A 21713-nucleotide genomic window follows, 5' to 3' on the forward strand; every position below is an offset into this window, starting at 1 on the left:
TTTGGAAAAAAAAAATCTATCAGTTTCTGTTTCATGAAGGCAATATCAAAGAAAAACAGAAGCCCTTGATTGAGTCTTAAATCCTTTGGCAGAGCAAGTGTGACATCAGCAAGTGAACTGAGCAGCTCTGATGCCTGTCTGTTGTGAACTGAAACTAGGTAGCAAAAATATCTCTGAATAGACCCCCAGACTACAAGAACAAAGTAAAATCAATTTTCCTTTCATATTTTAATTGCCCTGAGACACGTGGAACACCTGTTCTTTCACCTCAACAGTTAACACACGTTTCTATTTTTGGCACTTTTGTACCCCTTTGCTTTCCTGCAGTGCTGTGTATCTCATTTTTGAACTGCTGCTGCTTCTGTTGCATACTGCCAAATCGAAGAGAACCAAGGAGTTAAATTTCAGAACAGGAGAAGAGGAGGTGAGCTGTCTGCTACAGTAGTTTACTGCAGCTCCCTTTCATACTGACACATATGTAGTTTGTGGTGACAGTGCTAAAGAACTGCAGACAGGCACTTAGCAGACTGGATGTGAGCTGGATACAAAGATGCCTCACCCTGGACTTCCTGCTGGCAGTATGTAAATACACCTGCAGACTGGCCACACTGGGTGGTTTGTTTTTTTTCAGAAGGCAGCATGAGAGGACTTGACAAAGCAACAGCATAGTTAAGACCTTAACCAGCATTAGATCTGTATCTCAGTTGTGGGGGAAGTTGTTTTTTTTTTTTTTTTCTGTGTGTGTGCTGCATATTCAGACTGAAATCTTCATCACTACAATGTTTGCCTCTATCTGGTATGCCAAGAAGCTGGGACGCAGGTTTGTGCATAACGCCAGGAAAGCAAAAGCAGAGAAGGTACGTTCCTAGTGGGAATATAAAGCCTTATGTCTCATGCAAGCTGCCTGCTGGCATCCTGTTGTGTGTCTACTTCGCTTTTTAAAATACCATGAAAAACGACCTATTGCCATTCCCGATTTCATGCGAGAATTCTTCAATATTTTGCATATTATTAAATACCGGGGAGAAGATCCTTTCAAAAGTCTTTATGTCCTCTTTTGATTGTTTTTCTTCCCAAGATAAACAGCTGTACATCTGGTATGTCTGTGTTAAGGGAGCACTCCAGTGAACTTGTTGCTGTGCTGCATTATTTTTTCCTCATACCATATTAGGCTCTTAAACAACGGCTGATTGTTTGCTGCTTCTATTTTTTATTTTTTTTTTTCCTAGTGTGCTACTAATGAGGATGGAATAACATGTTAAGCATTTATAATGTTTGGGAATTTTGTTTCATGGTACTTGTTGAAACTGTGCTGCAGCATGGATCCCTTTTATTTTAAAAAGATATAGGTATGTAAAAATGGTCAGTACTCTTCCAGTATTTTTCTCTGATAAAACTGAACTGTATTTAACTGGCACTTTTCTGGAAGCCCTTGTACGTAAGAGTCCTCTGCCCTCTTTCTCCCTGAGCAAAACTTAAATAGTTTAGAATTTGCAGTAATGATAATAAGGGAATATCAAGGCAATTGTCTTTTGTTTTAAGCATAGAAAACATTTAGTTAGTGCACCTGCAATCCAATTTTGTCTACATTACCAGACAAACCATTTTCAAAATGGGACCAATTCCTCTTTCATAAACTCAGATTTAGACTGGGGAAAAAAAAAACTTCAATGCAATGTTATAAAGTTACTTCATTAATCTGATAATGATGTGTTTCTCTTTTCCTCATTGTCATTGATGTATTCAAAGACTTTCTAAATGGGGTGCTTTATTATGTCTTTAATATGTCTTATGCTGTGTACATAACATAGCCACCAATCCACTAAGCAACTATCGTTGCCTGAATTCCTTTGTAACTGGAAATGCTCTTCACCTAGAGAAAATTATTAGCAAAAATATATTATATTTGTGGTTGAGGGGAGTATGGGGAGATGTTTGCTTTTTCTGTAAAATATTCCCAATGGTTAAAAAGGTGCTGTGTAGAAATCTTGAAATTTAAATATGCAAGTCATTGGGAAGTTACTTAAATAGTAGTGATTTATATATTTCACATCATATACATAAGAGGAAATAGAAATGCAGAGAGCTATACATGGGACTGTCAAACTTTCTCTGTCATCCGTCACATTTCCATAAAGAGAGCATCATATAAACTCTCCTGCTGTTTGCATATTGCTGTAAGAGGAAAAAAAAGTTGCAGCCTGGATCTTCCTGAGTCCTGAGGGGCTCCCTCCAGAGGAATATTTGTTCTCAGGCTTCCTCCAAGATGACAGAGGCAGGATGAGTGGACACATTCCACTACTGACACAGTGGGGCTCACTCAGCAGCTTTAAAAACAGATTTGGTGTGCATTGCTTGAATCGTATATGGCCATAGATTATTTCAATAACCTTGAAAAGTTTTATAAAGCAGTGCTAGACTATTCACTGAGCAAATATTTTCTTCTCTGCAGAGTCTTGAAACAGCAACTAAAAGAATGCTTTAAAAATTTTGTCTCTTTTTCTCTTTATTTTAATTACTTTAAATATTTCTGTATGGATTTATTCTATTGCTGCTTCTTCATCCCTATAGGACTTCCAAAATAACTGACAACTTAGGTCCATGCTATTTAAGCTTTCGAGCTATGCCTAACAGTTTTTAGGGAAAAGCTTTTTTGATATTACTTGAGCATGCTATTAGCATATTTGCATGGGAATTCTATTTTTGCCAGAGACAGTAAGTATGCAATAAACACCTCGTAAAATGCTTACTTATTGCATTACACAAAAAAATATTTTTTTTTCTTGGATGCTTATTCCACAGTCAAGGCTCATTTATAGTTTCAATTTTTTTTCCTGTAAATCAAACTCTAGCAAATGCAGAAAATCCCATTCCTGGCAGGATGCTATTTCAATAAGTGCCATTAATGATTGGAAGCTGATCAGCACTGACACCTTCAGTGCAACACCTCGCTACCAGGAGAACACAGATCAAATATAGATCTATCAAAAAATAAAGTCCAAATAGCATTGACCTGCATGCCTTGTTTTGGTTTTGACCTTTCTTTTATAATGGCTGAATAATCAAATTATTAAGCATTTTCACCTTTTATGTTTCCCTAGAAGGATAATTAGCTGATTTTCTCCATATGCATGATTTGAATGATACATTGTTTTCATAATGCCCTTTGAAGGTAGTAAATACAGCAGTGTTTTCTAATACCACATGTGGGCAAAAAGATTTACTGCACTAAAGATCTTTATAGTAGGAATCAGAAGACTGGGGCTCTGTAACTGATTTTTCTATTATGCTTTACTTCTTTGGATGAGTACGAGTCAAGAAATTTTTAAAGGCTATTTCTAAGAAACAGAAATTTTGTATGAGCCTTTTTATTTTCATAGGATGAGGGAGAAAACGGGAGATGGTTATAACACAGGTTGCTGTGTGTGCACAAACATATGCACAGCCTGGCAGTGTAGCTCCTTAAAATGTCAAAACTTTGGGCCTCAATTGTGCAAAGAGAGGACATGAACTTTGATGTCCCTTGGATCCCACCAGGATCTCCTGCCAGGTATCTGTTCAGAGGAGCAGTTTCCAAGGTGGGAAGTGTGCTGTGCTGGGCGGTGCACACAAAGGCAAGGGGGAGGAAGGTGCCCCTGCCCAGGGAGGTTGGAACTAGGGGATCTTTACGGTCCCCTAAAACCCAAACTATTCTGTGCTGTCTAGGGCAGTCCTTGGTAGGGAGAGCTAAGGTGGCTTTGATGTTGACAGCTCCTGTGTGTGTGCTCTGCACCTGAGTGAGGGTGTTTGGTTGTGGCCACCTGGGTGAGCTTGGCCCACAGTGGCTCCAGAGGTCTCCATCTGGTGCAAACCCAGAGCTCCTGTCCCCATCCTGCTCATCTCCCCCTACCTGAATATGGCAATCCCTGCTCCAGGGGAGCTGGTATGCAAATTGCCTCTAAATGTGTGGGGCTTGCATGTTGTTGGTACTTTGGGACCTGCAGCATTGCAGCCAAGGGTTGGGGGCTCGCAGGAGCTGGAGAACTGGTCTTGAGCCTTGGAGAAAGGGAAAAGGGAAAGGGTATTAGCAAGCAGCAGAGCTGTGAGATCAAACCAAAGAGGTGAGTTTTTTCTTACTAAGAGAAAGAACTCTGTGGTAGTTCCTGGGCTTGCTTTCTTATCTCCCTAACCAGTACCTGCTATTGAGTGCAGCACTACCCTCCTGCCCTGCCTTTCCCGTTCTTGCTTCCCCTCCAGCCCAGCATTTCCTTGGAGTTTGTGCTTAGATGAGTTGGGCTCTGTGGAAGGGCACTCTCTCATTAACACCCACATGCAACTTAAGAGCCTCAGTGTTCAAAGCCAGGCTGGATGGGGCCCTGAGCAACCTGGGCTAGTGGAAGGCTGCTGCCCATGGCAGGGGGTTGGAATGAGATCACTTGTAATGCCCTTTCCAACTCAAGCCACTCTAGGATTCTATGACTTCCTGGTAAATATTAACCAAATAAACAAAACATGAATTCTCACTGTTAAAATTTCATCTGGAGAGTGAAGAAGACATCTAGGAATAACGGGATGAGTGGCGGCTGTAGGTGTCTTAAATGGTTTTTCTGAGTTGACTAGTGTGCACCAGTATTTCTATTTGAGTCATACTTTCATGATATAGTTTAAACCCTTATTTTAATTCAGAACTGAACCAAAGTATTTTGAAAAAACTTCAGATTTTGAAAGTGGAACTCTTTTTTTCCTTTTTAATTTGCTCTAACCTGTCTTTGCTAAAACTTCTTGTAGTAAAATGGGATAATGCCTATTAATTGCTCTTAATGTTTTCATTTTGCCATTTTGCCAAATCTTAAGCATGTTTCTTTACTTTATTGTTTTCATTTGACTAAATCATAAACTCTTTCCAGTATATTGCACTTTTTATCTAAAAATTCTATCTCAGTCTGGTTGTCTTGGCTTGGTTTCTAGTGTTACTCTTCCCTTCAAGTAGCGAGACATTTAGTGTACAGGGAATGCTGCCATTAATGTTGCCTCAAAAGAGCTGAACTCCTTTCAAGTCATCGCTGGTCTTACCTTTTTTATTAAAGTTGTTAAACTCCTTTGTCACATGAAAGGATTATTGTTATGAGAGTAAACATGATCACTTGAACCTTGGAACTAAAATAACTTAAGGCAAAGATTGAAGTCTTGAATTTTTCTCATTAAGCCACAATCAAGTAGAAATCAAGAGATGTTAACTGCATGTGGTTGTGATATAGAAATAAGTATTCTAAATGGTTGGAAGAGGTATTGAAAAGTAACTGAACAATTAATCATGTTCTGAGAGAATGAGCTAAAGTGTGAAAAAAGCTTCTGATAATGATTTATTGTATTGGTAGAATTTGGTTTTCAAGAGTCAGTATCAAAAATGGGAAAAGACTTGCCAAAGTTACCACATAATTTAATTTTAAAAAGGGGAAGTTCAGGACTGGTTTTCATGCTAGTTCACATGTGGAACATATTGCAACAGTGAGACTCAAATTTTAAACACTATAGAATTAATTTTGTGGATGAAGTTTGAAATCTAAAGATAACAGTCACTTTAAATATAGGTTTTTCCTTGTAGATTATTTTAGGGAGGAAAACAACATGGCCTGTGTGAAGTGTTTAAATGAGTTGATTTTCACTATTCTGAAGCAGTAGAACATTGTTAGAATTCTCTTTCTAGTTTTTAGAAATCAAATTACTTCTTAAGTGTTATCAGTTCTAAGAAGTATGTCTTGTATTTGAAAATATTTAAGTTTCATTCCATAGGGTTTAGTTTGTCGTTCCAGTTTAACTCATTTATTAGTTTAATGATTCAAGATAGAAGCAACTTAACTTTTAAAAAATAGGTGTATATTTAATGATAAAATAGGATGCAGTTTTTGGACCATCAATTGTAAATAAAAATAAAGATGACTCAAAGGTCACATTCAGGAACTGAGCAGTATAATTGTAGATGAGTAGTTTTGAAAGTATTGTAGGGCAGACTAGATAAGTAGAACATAGACAAATAAACAATTTTTCTTTCTGTGTGCTTGGCTTTAGAGTTGTTATGTGGAAATCAAGTATGCTTGACTGTCAGCCTACAATGAAATATTTGCAAAGACCTCAAAAAAATGCTTTGAGAAGTTAAAACTGGGATGTGTAACAACAAAGCCTATAAATGCGGGCATATTTTATGATTTTTTTCAAACATATCCTGGCAATAACAACAATCAAGCCTTCATGTCAAGATGACACTTGAATTTAGATTGCTCTTGTATCTGTATCTTAGCACAGCTAATTGCAGGGTGGGCAGTTCTAGGATATACATTCTTGTTTCATTTTTGCTTTGTTTACAAGTAGCTACCCAGCAATTTAATTTGAAAGAGAGAAGAAATTCACTTGAAACAGTAATTATTCACAACATAGAATAGAAACTCTGTCATTAAGAAATCATAAAACATATTAGCAGATAAACATATTTTTTCTTACATTATTTTTACATATCTCTAATTCCAAAGAAGCGAAACTCGCTCTTTCCTTCAGTGGATACCTTAGATTTCATCAGGAGTCCTCTCTTTCAAACCAGAGCTTATCAAATCATTTACAGTCCACTGGGGTTCTGATGAAGTGATAAAACTTGCAGGTCTAGTTATTGCCTTGGCTAAAGGTGAAATGACTGCGTCTCTAAGGGACATGTCATGCAGCTGCCACATGCTGTAAGGGCAATGGGTAGTTTTATTTGTGTTTGGGCAGTCAAGGGCCCTCCTTGTCCGGGTTCAATGGGATGACAAAAGCGTGTCACTTATTGGCAGAGTTACCTGTTTGAACAGATGCCAGAGTTGCCTCAGCCTCCTGGAGGAGTCTTTTCAAATGGACTTTTTAAGTGCTCTATTTCACAGTTTTATGGAGAAATCTTATCTTTTCACATATAACTGTGTGAAGAAAAATATGCAAGTGTTCCTGTATCCAGAGCTCGCTGTCTTTTGCTTTAGCACAGCTCAGTTGGAATTCTAAGCCATTTTCTCTTATTGTGATTTAATCCAGAAACATATAGCTACTCAAGTTGGATTTTTTTTTTCTTTGCATTTTGTTATAATCCCATATGCACTAAGATTAATATATAACAAGAGGGATAAGCTGCCTAAGTAGGGACTTATTTTAACTCACTGCCAGCTCACAATCACTTAAAGTAGTGACAATAAACAAATTCAACAAACCTCGAAAAAATGCAAGAATGATGTTTTAAAATAAGATACTGATCAACAGTAAACTACTGAAGTTAATCCCTTGAAATTCTAAATTTCAAAGTAGTCCTTTTTTTTAATGTCTTTTATTTTTTTCTTCTGTGAGGGGTTTTGTTCTTGCACCTGGCCAGGCCCAGCACCTATCTGTTGCAATAAGGGCCAGTCCTGGTTAAAATAGTTGGCAGGGGGAAGGGAGGTTTTGTTTATTTTTTTAATTAAAGAAATACCTGCTAACCAGCTATGGGTGAGGTCTTTGTAGAGAACAGAATATTTTCTCTTCTCCTCTCCAGTCTAATCTAAGAGAGCTCCAACCTTAGCTGGCTGCCATACCCTGGTGATGCCTGTCCCTTTCCGCCATTCATTATTCTGGCATGCACTGCTCTGTGCATTTGCCTGTCAGGAACCACCCATGGTACTCAAATGTCTGTAGCATGGCACTGAAAACAGGGATTTTTCCCTTTGACATTTTAGCTGGTGTTGTGATCATCTTAGAAACAGGTCAAGTAATTGTTCCAGTAATTTTTAATCTTGTTTGCTTCAAGACAAAACCAAAATGGACAGGAACATTCAGACAACTACAGCCACACCGACAGCTGCATTAATTGCTGCTCTGAGTGCTCGGCTGGGACTCGAATAGAATCAGATTGGACCTGCCTCCAATGAATAAGTGGGCTTATTATCATTGGTTACAAGCTAACCTGTTTTTTCTCATTTTCTATTTTCTGCTTTCATTCAATAAATTATTTATCATTTCCCTCTCTTTTTCTATTCTTTGTATAACTACTGCATTTGTATTTTGGTCTACATTGTATATCAAGTTCTGTTAAATCCCAGTGTGTAGCATTTTGAATATATTTAACTCATAAGGCACTCATTATTTTATTGGAATAGTTTTATTTCTTTGCATTTATATACAGTATTCATGTATATTATGGAAATGGCTTGTGTGATGTGCAAGCATGATTTTTTTTTCATTACTTGCCTCTCTGTCCTGCATATGCAATTCAAAACAGTGCATAATAAATAGTTGTTTGATTTGCGTTCTGAACTGCATTTGGCATCACTTGCTGTGTTTGCAAATAGAGATCAGTTTGAAACACTGACAAGAAACAATCTGTCCTTTGGTATTAGAATCTCCGGAGGAAACTGAGATGAAAATTCTCATACTTTACCTAAGGAAAATTATCAAATTATTCTTTATGTGTTTTTAATATCCTGTATGGGCCATTAGAGCTGGTACATATGTAACTTGCTCTCACTGGAAGGCAGCCTGCCAAAGTCATGTGTGTGTAAAAAGCTTTAGTAAAATTTAGAATTATTGTCATGTCATGCGATTCCCAAGACATTTATTTTAAATGAGGCACACTTTTTATGGTGAAAAAAAATTCTCTGCCATACACTACTTTAAATGTTGGTGCATGTCAGGGAAAGCATGGTTATAGCTCTAATATATGATAACAGCTTCAGATAAGCAATTGGAAGGAACCAAGGAACTAGGTAGTACGTGCAGTCTGAGAGGTTTTGTCACCAGGAAGGAGGCCCCAGTACCATGTGAAGCATTCACAACATTTTCTGAAGTGTGAAGCTCTCTTTTTCACAGCAGCTTATGGTTAAACAGCAGAATAAGGCTCTTCACATTTCCACCACTCCCACCAGCCATCCTCCCTGCTTTCCCAGTCTGTTCAGAAATAAAATGGTTCAGACACAGAAAGTATGTGCAGGTACACAACTGGCACCCCCCTTAGCTCTTCTGAGATGACCCACATGATACCAGCACCATGCTGAGTGCCTCATTGTATTCTGTATTAACTACTGCAAGGCTATCACATGCCTTTCATGAAGATCAACATTGCAATAACTTTATCATTGTTAAGCTGCAATGAGATTTGAGGAACAAACTTTGTATGAAAACCTTATTTCAATTCTACACTAAGATTTCTTCTATTTACTTCAGTCTGTCTTTCAGTGAGTGCTTCCATGTTTCATACAACAATGTTTAAAGTGAAGATGGATTGATTAATACGAGTGATATCACTCATCTTACTTCTAAAATGTTTACCTTACAAGTTGGCTTGGGAAGCAAGGTCATGTCATTAGGATTCTGCAGCATAGTGAGAGGCATGCTACCAAGTGTACATTTCTTTATTCCATTTAGAGGCTTGAAGAGCTATAGCATGCAGTTTTGTAATTCTATGAAATGTTCTTTAGCCTTGAGACATAAGGAAGATGTAGAAAAATGTTTTTTACTCCTACTCTAAATATAATATTATTTTCCTCTTAGCTGATGAATTATGTCTACATAGCTGAGGTTTTTGTAGCTAACAACATTTTTTAAGATTTTAGGTGAATTATTTTTGACAAGACTGTCATGTACTCTTGTAAGATAGCAAAAGGTCAGGATATTCTGTATTGTTAATACAAACAACTTGATGGTTAAGGAATATCAATTTGCTTTTTCAAAAGAGATGTTCAAGTTGAGATGAAAGCAATCCTGTTGCCACCCTTTGTTTTCCAGACTAATAGCCTGATAATTTCTTTGTTTGGTAAAACAGTCTATTCAATAGACCTCCCTCTGAAATAGGACATAATGATATTGTACCTAACTTTCTGCAGCCTATCTTGCTTTGCTTCTCCATTCTTTGCATCCACCACTGTACAGAAGGGTAAAAACCATCCCTAACCTTCCGCTTCTGAAAGCTGAGTTATGAGTTAGCGAGACAATAAGGAGGAATAATTTGAAAAAGGAGGAAAAAATCCCCAGAAATAATTTTCCATATTACTACAAATTTAGCAATTTGTGAAAAAATCAGCTGCATTTGTTGAATATCTGTTTTGAACGCTCACCTTAATTAGATTTGATATGCATCAACATTTATTGTTCAGGTTCAACACTGGGAAGGATACATTCATCTTGAGAAGGCTTTGCAAAAACTCTGTGTGCAGTTTTGTGAACTGGCAACAAACAAGTTGTTGGGTTTTTATATGAGTCTGGATGTATAAATGCAAATGAATTTAAAATATTGTACCTGGGATGTTTTGAAAATTGAATATGAAACAAAGAATTGCTAGATATTCGCAAGGAAGTTAAAATGCCATTATTCTAATTAGAGATGTTAGCAAGGAAATCATTGGAGCAAGACTATTACATTCCAAATGTAGTGCCTCAAAGTGTATTGCATTTTCAATTAATTTAATATGCCATTTAAAATATATTTCTGTTGAAACTACAGGAGAGACCAGACCTATCAGCAAATAGCAGACTAGCTAGCCAAATGCATGATTCTGCACTTAACTGGTAAAGGCAAACCCCACAAAAAGGACCAAGTTTCCTACCAATTGTTCTAAAATTTTATCATTACTGCCCACAATAAAATTAAGACTATTACTGTTTAAAAGATTGAATAATTTCAGCAGAACACCTTCAGCTTTTGCTACCATTTGTAATTAAATATTTAGTTGTGTAGTAAATTAAGCATGTCATGATCTCTGCGAAGTGGTTCTCCGTTTACTGCTGCATAAATGTTTTACAAGGTGCTGTATTGTTTTGAGTAAATTAATAATGAAGATTTAGATTTTTACTGATTAATAATCTAATTTACTATTTAGGAGAAATCTAATTTAGGACTTGAATCAAAATTGAGGTAAACATCTTTGGCAGGGATCCCAATTCCCTGACAAAATCGCCAAGTGATAAAAAAAACCAAATCAAAGTAAGAGAAATTAGGAGATTGGAACTTCCAGAACAAGTAGCTGGCATTTCCCTGTGAAATCTGAAAATGTTCTCTTAACTGCAATGTACTTGGACTTGACTTTTCTTGTCATATCAAATCGTCAGTACAAATTCTATACAGCAAATTGCCAGGAATTTGTAAGGCAAAGAAATAAGAGTTTGGCATTAGCAAAGGACTACCTACTAAACTACTCAGATCAAAATTAATTTATGGTGGCATTGTAGAAGTATTGTAGTACTCTAGAATATTGCTTCTCTTTCTGATGCCCATGGAACAATAATCAATAGACATGTTAGGAAGTGTTCAAAAGCTGAATGATCCAGGTAACACATTGTGAGGTGGGATGGGAAAAATTCTTCACAGCAGAATTAGGGTCATGAATAGCTGTGCTGTTACAATTAGTTGTGAAAATAGGATAATGAGCAGGCTGTTGAAAACTACACAGTCTAAAAAATGGTTGAAGTGGCTGAGGCTGATCAAATGTAATGTCAAAGTATGATGGATGGAGCAAGGAAAATTAACTAGCAGCAGCTAATATAGAGAGATAGCTCACATCTTGCTCTTCCTTCCACAAACTGAGGGAATAAAAGTTGGGCTTGTGCAGTTACAGGATCTGGGAGCGTCCTTGTGCACTGATGCTCTTTGGGGTGATGTCGCTGATGCTCTCTGGTTTTGCCATATGCAGCCGTATCTTCAACACTTAAAGCTCTTACTTGAGACCCTGTAATTAGAGTCAACACTTCATAGACTCAACTGGTTGCCACCTGATGCTGAGATCAAATTCTTTGCCAAGAACAGTTGACAATAAAGGTGCAGATTTTAGTTCTTGTACCTAACATTTTTAATTTATGTATTTCCAGGGCCTTTTCTATCAGTAGTCTGCTTGTGTCAGTTGTCTTTTTCTGCTTTTAGGAAGTAGAAGTTTAGTCCAAGAACAGAAACACCGAGGTTTAATTTTGGATTTATATAGAAAATGGTATAGTTTTTGTTTCAGAGAATTTCCCTTGGTTCATCCAATAATTCTTTTGGCCATTCTTCTATTATTAAGTAATTTAAAGTCAAATTTTGGTTCTTTCACAGATTTTCTTATTAGAACGACTTGAGTAGGAACACCATGGCTTACCAGGGATCAGCATGTGTCCTGCTGTGTTTCTTTGTACAAACAGGTCATATTTGTTGAGTGGAGAGAAGATTATTTTAATTGACATAATTAACTTTTCTTCTGATTATCTTAGGCTCGAAAATGTATTTTGCTCTTTCCCAATTACAGCTTTTTCTCTGATAGAGCTATACATGCTGTGTGCAATAATGAAGGTAGTTTTGGAAGGACTTAATGTATATAATTGGAAACTAAGATGAGGAAGTCTTCTATCAGCAGGAGGGTAGGAGAGCTGGGCTGTATAATTGAAGTACAGTGTAATGGGATTACCTGCAAATTTTAAACATTGCTTTCATTAAAGAAAATAATAAGCATATTTATTAAATATAGTCTCTGCTTGGGACAATATTTGTTATTATGAAAAAGCTTTTGTAATTAAGCTTGGGTCTAAAAATGTATTGAACACACTACATCAGTTTCTAGAAAATGCTTTTGTGCATAAAATTTTACTGAAATAGAAAGAGCTTTCACAGCAGAGGCAGTTAGCCAGATATTAGTATAGCTCACATCTAGCACTGACTGTAAATTTTTCTATTTGCTTTCAATTTAGCCAAGGTCAAATCAAAGAAAAGTCATAGTCAAATATGCTTAAACATATTTTTTTTTCATAAAAGCTTTTAATGAGTTTACTGGTTTTCATGGTTACATTTAGTAGAAATAAAAGCTGAAACTACAGAAATGTGATGCTTTAGGAACTATGGGTTGGGTGACTATGACCAGAATTTTCATGCCGCTACATAGAATTCTCCAAGGAGTCCTTCTTGTCCTTAAATATGCATCTGTGATAATCTCTATAATAGTAGAAAGTATTTTCATACCAATTAGAGCATTTTAAGTGTGGCTGCTAATGTGGGTGCTTGGGATAAAATGTTGCGGTCCCTCTGGATGCTCTTTACTTTCTTTTCATTATCATTTTCAAGAATTTCTCTTCAAAAAAAAAAAAAAAAACCCTTAAAGTTAATCAAATTGTGTAATGAAAGGAACAGCCTTCAACAGATGTTGCAAACCCTCCCAGGTCACTTTGAGGAGTTCTGCTATGGTGATGCCTACCAAACACTACTCATTGGGCAGAAAGATATATCTTTATCTGAAGAATATATATGGAATAGGGTTTGCCTGTACTGTGAGTATGAATCTGAGATTTAAAATGTCTTCTATCATACTGTACACATATAAAAATGCTGGTTTTGTTAATTCACAGAAAGAGAGTTGACAAAGCCAGTCGGAACAATAAAGATTGAGGTGAAAAAGGCTTTACCACCTTCACCATTGCCATGTCCTCTATCACCAGATCCCCTGCACCATTCAGAAGTAACCTTACATTTTCCCTTCTTGCTGCTGAACTGCCCATAGAAACCTTTCTTATTGCCTTTCATGTCCCTTGTCAGATTAAGCTCCAAATGGACTTTGGCTTTCCTAACCACATCCCTGCATGCTCAGTGTCTCCATATTCCCCCTGGTCCTTTATCCCTGCTTTCACCTCTTGCAGGCTTCTTTTTTTATAGTTGGGTTTTGTTGGGAGCTTCTTTTTCATCCAAGCAGGCTCCCTGCTAATCTCATTTAACCTCCTATTTTTGGGAATAGTTCATTCTTGAGCTTAGGAGAAATGACCTCTGAAAAATAACCAGCTCTCCTGCACCCTTGTTCTATCCAGGGCTTTGTTCCATGGTATTCTTCCAAGCAGATCTCAAGAAAAAAAAAACAGTCATAGATATGGCTTATGTGGGGTGCTCATTTTCAGGTCCAGTCTCCAGAATTTTTTGCCACACTGAGAACTGACAGAATGATGCCAACTCATCTATATCTGAACAAGTTGTTCTTGAGGGAATGTATAAAAATGGAAAATTTAATCTTGCACACTAGGTAAAAGTGTCAATCTTTAATCACAACTCTACCTGGTGTCTTCTCAGACTTAGACTTTTTTCTTTTTTTCATTTCTGTAAAGAATGATTATATCTCATTCAAGGAAAAATCTTCTGGACCAGGAGGCAAAGAATTCAAGAAAAAAACTTCACATCATTGTGCAAAATCCTCTTATGTTCTCATAAAAGAAGTTATAGGACACCAAGAAAGAAGGAAATATAAGATCTGGAACCCATGGTTTAGCAGTAACTCAGTTTTAACTGTCCTATCTGCCTTTTCTCAGGATTGTCTCTTTGCCAAGACCTCTCACAATGAGCCTTGCCTTCATATTTGTAACTTAAGAGCAATTTGAAAAATTTGGCAACAGTACATTCCCTTCCCTTTTCCCAAGTGGAGGGCTGTTTAATATTTTCCATTCCAGCTTTCAGCAAGTTCTCCATTATCTTGTGCTTGCTAGTGACATTCCCATGCATCTTTTAAAAGTTTCTTTTACTCCCTTGACAGCTTCCTTCCTTTCATTATCCTTACATAGATTTGCCTGGTAAGACCACATGATAAGAATTTCCTATTTTTCTTTTTGAATGCAGATTCTGATATTGACAACTCAATGAAGGAGCCTTTTTTTCTGTTGAAAAGTTAATGCTATTTTGATTATGGCAAAATTAATGAATTTGCAGTTTTTTAATGCAGGTTAAAAGCAAGACCATTCAGTATTGTTGAAAAGAAAATATACTGTTGTTTCTGGGTTGCAACTGAATTAATGAGGACAATAGTTGCCTAGTTCTTTTTTTTTTTTTTTTTTTTTTTTTCTGCTTTAGTCATTATGTTGGAGGCCCAGCAACTTTGTATGAAATTCTATGTCGTAGGATACAGACCATGGAGATGCCTGGCTGAAGTTCGTTCACCCAGTTCATCCCTCCTTCCTTCCTTTCCTGCTAAGGAAACTCTTCGTTCTGACAGTTCATTGGCCCTAATTAAAACCACTGCACCACCATCCCACCCAAAAGAAATCCCCAAAAACCACCTCCACAGATTTTATAGCATTTTTTAACCAATTATCTCAGTTTCTGGGGTCAGATTATGACTTTATCAGGAAAATTTGTGACCACCTATTAAAGCGGATTTAGTTCTCTCCAGCTGGAAGATACTTTTTCATGTAAAAGGCTGAACTGGATGTCTTTTGGCTATGTAGTGAGGGTAACAATTTCCAGCAGACTGGGTCTGAGGAGTTTGAATTGGTCATATAAAAGAAGATGAGATATTTCCAATAATCAGGGTCAGAAAATTCATTCACTGACAAATATTTTTTTCCCTAAAAATCTCACATGTCAAAGTTGATGAAGAACTGGAATTGAATGAGACACTGACAAGATAGGAAAGATGAGAAAGTAGAATCCAACTCACTTGACTGATTGCTTCTTTAGATGTGGAGTTTGGTTTTTACCTTTTTCTTCCTCAGTATGAGAGAGCATTATGTTCAGGGGGATAACGTATGGCTGCCAGTTGGCCAGATATTTTCCCCTGCTTTGGAAGCATCTTTAGACACAGCAAAGTGGGCTGCATGGCGAAGTGCCCTGTGTACAGATAACATTTCTGGCTTCTGGGAGAGCTGAATTAAAAGGGATAAAATGAAAGACAGAACTTAGGAACAAGAAAACTGAGTTTAGCTTTGGAGTCATGCCAGCTAAATGCAATTAAATAGATTAGGAACTAAGAAAAAGACATGAGAAGCTCACTATAGATGTCAGCTCAAAGAACAGGAAAGGGCAAAATATCACCAGGGGAGATTATACAGAAGAGACAGAGAAAGAGCAAGAACGTTGGAGCATGAACAAACCACAGGCGTGACAAAGACAGGCAGTCACTAAGGGAAACTGGAAATCTGTAAGGTAGGACAGAAATGCATGAAAACATTTCTGAGAATAAAGGTTCTTTGCAAATGGCCTTATATTTATAATGTAGGTGCTTGTTAGCAACCAGAGCAAAAATCAGATCAGCAAAATGGAAGTTTTGTAACTCCCAGCCTGGGAAGAGCCATGCTGGATGTGTCAGAGAGGAAAGTGAGATGCTGAGAATCCACAGCAGGATGCTGGACTTTGGAGCTGGCACATGCAATTTTAAATAAATGACCTGTCCATTCTTGTCTTAAATTACTTTCTTAGTTTTATTTGTTCAGGTTATGACATCAGTTATACCTTTTTAATTAGTCATTCATATTTTTTCTCCCAGATGTTTAAAATATGACAGGAAAAACATTACAAGAAAAGCTTGTAATCCTAAGGAAAAAAAAGCGCTTCAGTAAAATTATAAGTAATAATATGTAATTTTCATGAGTTATGGATAACAAAATTACATTATTAAGTAGTACTTCATCATATATGACAGAATCAGAAACCCCAGTTAGTTAGAAAGATAATTTTCAATTTCAATAGTTACATAACCTTGTGATTGTTCCCCTTTCCCATTGATTTTTTGAGTAGATTTAAGTGCTTTGGACTACTTTTGCTTATCATTTAATGGAAGAAATATGTTAGAGAGACTCAATGATCTTGTTATGAATCAAGACTATAAGCCTTAAGCTGAGCCTATCCCAAAAGATGCACCCAGTTTACTGAAACGCTGGTGGGTCACTCTTCACTTAGACTGGGCTATTAAAGTTGCTAATATATTCACGTGCCTTCTTCTGGCAATAGATTCTGGCCTTCCTTGGGTACAAGAGGTTTCTAGCTTGGGGAAAGATCTTTGTTGGTCAGTTATTTTACAGCTAATTTGTCTCTAGAATTGTGATTATGAAAAAAGCATCTATGCTTCGGACTTGGTCATTAAGATCAGTAAAGTGCTCGATGAGCAAAGTAATTGTAAATTGCCATGTGTTTCAACAAATTCGATATTCTGATCTGCAAGTATTTTCAACAAACCATGTTTCCATTAAAACATATCTTGGTAATTGTTTTGATTATGTTTTATTGATTTTTCTCTAATATTTCACAAGTAATTTGTTCAGGCTACTGCTCTGTTGTTGGAAGCACCATCAAAGGTATCATACTGTTACTGTGAGAATTTTTGTGATTCACAAAACCCATGTTTCATTTCGGCTTGAAACAAAACTACGGTTTTGAAAAAAATCTTTTGACAGATGGGATTACTCTGGAGCCAGCTGTATTGGGTAGCAGGATGCCATGCAAGTAAGTAGGTGAGCAGTGAACACTTATGAGGGCTGCACATGAGGAGGACAAATGAGTAAGACCCAATCTGGTGTACTGCTAACTTGAGCCTCTCAGGCCCCAGCAGCACCTGTCTGCTGACAAGACTTCCTCTTCTGTCCACAACATAAAAAGTAAGAAGGTATTTCTAAAGTAAAACTTTTGACAGCTAGGCAACTTTAGCATTGTCCTTAGCATAGCCCAATATCCTAAAAAGAAAACTCTGCAGAATTTTTTAGTTGTGTTCCAGCACTGATAAACCATGTTTCTGAGTTGCTATCAAGAATACATAGCATGTTGACTGCCTATGATATTTTCTTACAGAATAATTTAGCACAATTTAAGAAAAGAATAGACTAGACTATTTCAGTTGGAATGGACTTGCATAGATCATCAAGTTCAACTGTCTGACAAACTCAGGGCTCACCAAAAATTAAAACATGCTGTTAAGGGTATTGCCCCTTAAACACTGACATGTTTGGAACATTGACAACCTCTCTAGGAAGCCTGTTCCAGAGTTGAAACACCCTTTCAGTAAAAAACTGCTTCCTTATGTCCAGTCTGAACCCTTCTTGGTTCAGCTTTGCACCATTCCCACACGTATGATCACTGTATACCAGGGAGAATAGATTTGCAATAATAACTTGATCATCCCACTCAGCCATCCAATTCCGATCTTGTGGGACTGGGATGATAACATTGTAAAATTATTTTAATAACCTTAGCTGGTATTTTCAAAACTGAGCATCTTGAGTGTCTGCTTTTTTAGGGTATTATTCTGAAGGGCTGAAGTATTGACTTTTCACAAAGAAAGATCCTTTGATGTCTAAGATACTTTGAATTACAAAAAATGAAAGCCAAAAGATTTAATCCCTATTGGAGCACATCAGGTTGAGTCACACTAAGGAGCTGTACTCTGATGTGAAAAGAAAATGGAATGAGGGGTTACAACTCTTTTTTTGGAGGGGTTCTGGTATGGTGACAATCAGCAATATAAACACTGGATAATCCTATTCTAGGAGTGCTTTGGGGAACTAGTAGCTTTATCCATCTTACTTTCCTATAGTTTTCATGCGTCTTCCACCGTGGTGTAAATGAAGTTTTCACTGAACCAGAGATTTACTGAGCTGTCCCAAGCTTCCTGTGTTTTGGGGTTGCCAGTGTGCTTAGATTATTTCTTATGCATTTTTTGGTTTTGTTTGCTTGTTTTTTGTTCCTAAAACCATGAGTCATATTAGAAACAGTAGAAGTTTGAGGTTTGCAGGAAGGATAATGGAAGGATCTTTATGTAGTCTTGAAACACACTAAAGCAGGGTAAGATGAATACTGCTGTCTTACTGTGATTAATCAAGATTCAATAAGGAAGACTGGCATGAATTGTTTTCCATAATTGCTAATAAGAGGATCACTAAATAATGACAGTATGTAGATTAATGGTCTGATACAGTTAAATTGTGAGAAAATCATAAGTTTGTTTCATTGATAGTTTAATACTTCAAATTGTTAAATATAGTTACCACTGGACGGTAAATTTATTGTGCAGGTATGTTTTTCATCTATTAGTGTGAGGAGATAAAAATAAATTTATGTCATGGATCATCCATCACTCATCACTTTATTTGCACTGTCACCATTTAAAATTTCTCTCTGCAGAGTGGCTAATAGGCAGTTAGAAATTTGGGATGGTTTCTGTCCTAAACAATCAAAATTTTGCATAAAGGTTTAAGGCTTTTTTTAATATTAATTTTCCCATCTCCTAGATAACAAGAACTAAAATAAATGGGACTCAGCATAGATCTTAATTAAAAATCCAAATCAAAAGTTGGTTGGTAGGGTATTACTATTTAATAGACAAATATTGTAATGCAGATTGCTAACAAGGAAACTCATGCTTAAAAAGAATATATTCATATATATATATAAATATTAAAAACTCATTCAGGTTCTTTATTCAAGTTTATTAAAAATTCCATTTCCTTGTGGAGTTCTCATAAAAAACCAAAACAACCCCCTGAAACACTTAGTATGAGCCTTACTATACTTACTGAGTTTAGCAAACAGACTTCAGTGAGTTTAATCTAGAAAATAGTTGTCAACATGCAATGCATATGCACTGATAGATGTGAAATGTCAAATCCATACACCTGCTGAAAGACTTACCCTGTTGTTTGCAGTGGGTAAGAGAAAGTAATTGAGGATATTGGGCAATGTTAATTGTACTAAATTACCGTATACATAGGCATCCCTGTATCATGTGTATAATAAAAAGAAAAAACCCTGCAAATATACCCATTTCTTCCTGTGTATGATTTTGGCACAGAACACAAAAAATTCATAAAACTTGAAGTGAACTGGGGAGGCAAGTGGTGATATTTGGACATCTTTGCATTTTTCTAACTTCCTCTCCAGGCTCTCCTCTTCCATTTCCTCTTCCACTCCGGAGATGCCATCTAGGCTGCCAGCTCCTCACAGCTAGAAGCTGTCTTTTTCTGTGGACCTTTTGTACCATGGGTCCTCATGATCTGGTGGATGACTCTGCACCTGCAGCTCTGAGGGATTACAGATAGAGTATGTATTAGCATAAAAACACCTTCATGTCATAAATAGACATGTTTTATTTAACTAGTTAGACTTAATTATTTGGTCACAGGAAAAATCTGTTGCCTGCCTGCACACTGCTTTGGTAAGATCTGAATAGTTTCATTCTTAGCAGCATAAGGCAGGAGCCCAGTCACACTGCCCCAGTCAGTGAAGAATGTTACACTCAGGTGTGATTCACATTTACATATGTGGAATTGCTCCCTGGAAATGCTTTATTCGCCATATGGAGAGGCAAAGTTGATGGGCTCCTAACATAGGCAATTAAATGAGCTGAAATCTGTCCAGGTCCTACTCCTGTACATATCAACTCCTCTTTCACCTCTTTTTTCTTCCTCTCTCACCAAGATGAGACTGCTGTATGGAACACTTTGCTCCTCTGCAGAATTTTCCATAATTCTTGCTGAGCAAACTTCCACCTTTCATGAGGGTTTCCTTTCTGAAGTCCTCTATAAAAGCACCCATATGCCTAGTCCTAGCCTGCATGTGGTTGTGTATCTTTGTGGTGAATAATGTGAATAGTCTTGCAAACTGGATTTCCTGGAGGACAAAGCTATATCCGTAGTCGCCTCACTATCATCTCCTAAAATCAAGAAGGAAAACCTAGAAATTGGTTACCAGAAAGGGAAAATGCCACTAGAAAATGTGTTAACATTTAAGTGTATATGGGCATCCTGAATATGATACTGCATTTCTTCTGGTACCCAGAGTTGATGAATTCAGAGAATAATGTATTCCAGATTGAATAAGGCCATAAACTTCAGCCATGACAGGCAGTGCTTCTTCAGCAGTTCAAAAATAGGAATAATAATTAGTAGTGAGCTAGACATCTGGGTTTAATGCAGAATTTATTCCACATCTTAGACAGTTTTATATGACTAAACTATTGATTTTAATTGTATCAGTCAGAATTTGGCTGCTCATTCACAGGTGCGATATACCTTAATCATTTGTAGGCAGGCACATGCCTGTTTAAGACTCATTTCCTCTGTAGATAATTTACTGCAGTTCCCTGGAGATATTATATGCATATCACAAAAGCCAGCACCAACAGCAAGCTTGCAAATAACAAAACAAGTGATTAATATTAATTCCTATATTCCATTTTTGTCAACACTTTTGGATTTTTTGGTTTTGGTTTTTGGTTTTGGTGTTTTGTTTTGGTCCTGGAAAAAGATAAAATAAGAATACAGATTCTCCCTTTATGAGAGGTTCCTAGTTTTTAACTCGCATAAAAAAATGGTATATTGACAGGGTTTCTTTCCCACTTGTTTTACTGAGCAGTTTTTCTTTAAGAAAAAAATGGCATTAATATAGTCACTACAGATAAGTTGTGATAACTATTATAGTAGTTTTTAAACAATATATATTGCAGGTAGCGAACAAAATATGTTTTTAATCTTGTTTTTGTATAAAACTAATCATGTCCCAAAACCATCTCATTCTGCTTCTCCTCTAGTGTATTGTGTTTCCTTTTTTCCTTATCTAGAGATGTCACTAGCATGTGAATAAGATTAAAAAAGGTGATGTACACTTGGTACTTGACAATAAAGGTGTTTTAGTTCTGTAGAAGCATTGCAGGAGCTAATTAGAACAAAGCAGCTGACCTTTGCTAAAAATAACACCTTTAAATATTCTGTGAGAAGTTAGGTTATACTTAATGACCATCTGGAAGACTTCCTGAGCAAAGCAAATGCAGTATCAAAATAAAGAGTTATTTCCATTATGATTTTAAAAAGAAAGAAAGGTTGTGGTCTCCAATCTCAACAAGGCTAATACGTAGTTTTCAGCTTGTCGTTGGCTTATCTTGTCAGCTAAGTATAACTGTCAGAATAAGTAACAGTGGAAATGCTAGATTTTTGTCCATCATGGATCTGTTTTTTCCTAAATATTTATGGCTGTTACCAGCTAGTGGTTTTTTAATAGT

General features: G+C 36.7%; 1 protein-coding gene across 5 annotated transcripts in view; it reads left to right on the forward strand.

Annotated features, from left to right (window-relative positions):
- The window catches only part of DLG2 (discs large MAGUK scaffold protein 2), a 986088-nt gene that overhangs the window by 502298 nt on the left and 462077 nt on the right, over positions 1 to 21713 (forward strand). Inside the window, exon 1 of one of the 5 annotated variants that reach the window (XM_066341284.1) lies at positions 490 to 857. The exons of the other annotated variants lie outside the window; for them this stretch is intronic. Within the exon in view, the coding sequence (XP_066197381.1) occupies positions 780 to 857 (78 nt within the window). The 5' untranslated portion in view covers positions 490 to 779. Of the gene's footprint in view, positions 1 to 489; positions 858 to 21713 lie in introns of those variants that run through there. 5 annotated transcript variants of the gene reach the window in all.

This window comes from Sylvia atricapilla, chromosome 2 (genome assembly GCF_009819655.1).
Source record: "Sylvia atricapilla isolate bSylAtr1 chromosome 2, bSylAtr1.pri, whole genome shotgun sequence".
Taxonomy (NCBI): Eukaryota; Metazoa; Chordata; class Aves; order Passeriformes; family Sylviidae; genus Sylvia; species Sylvia atricapilla.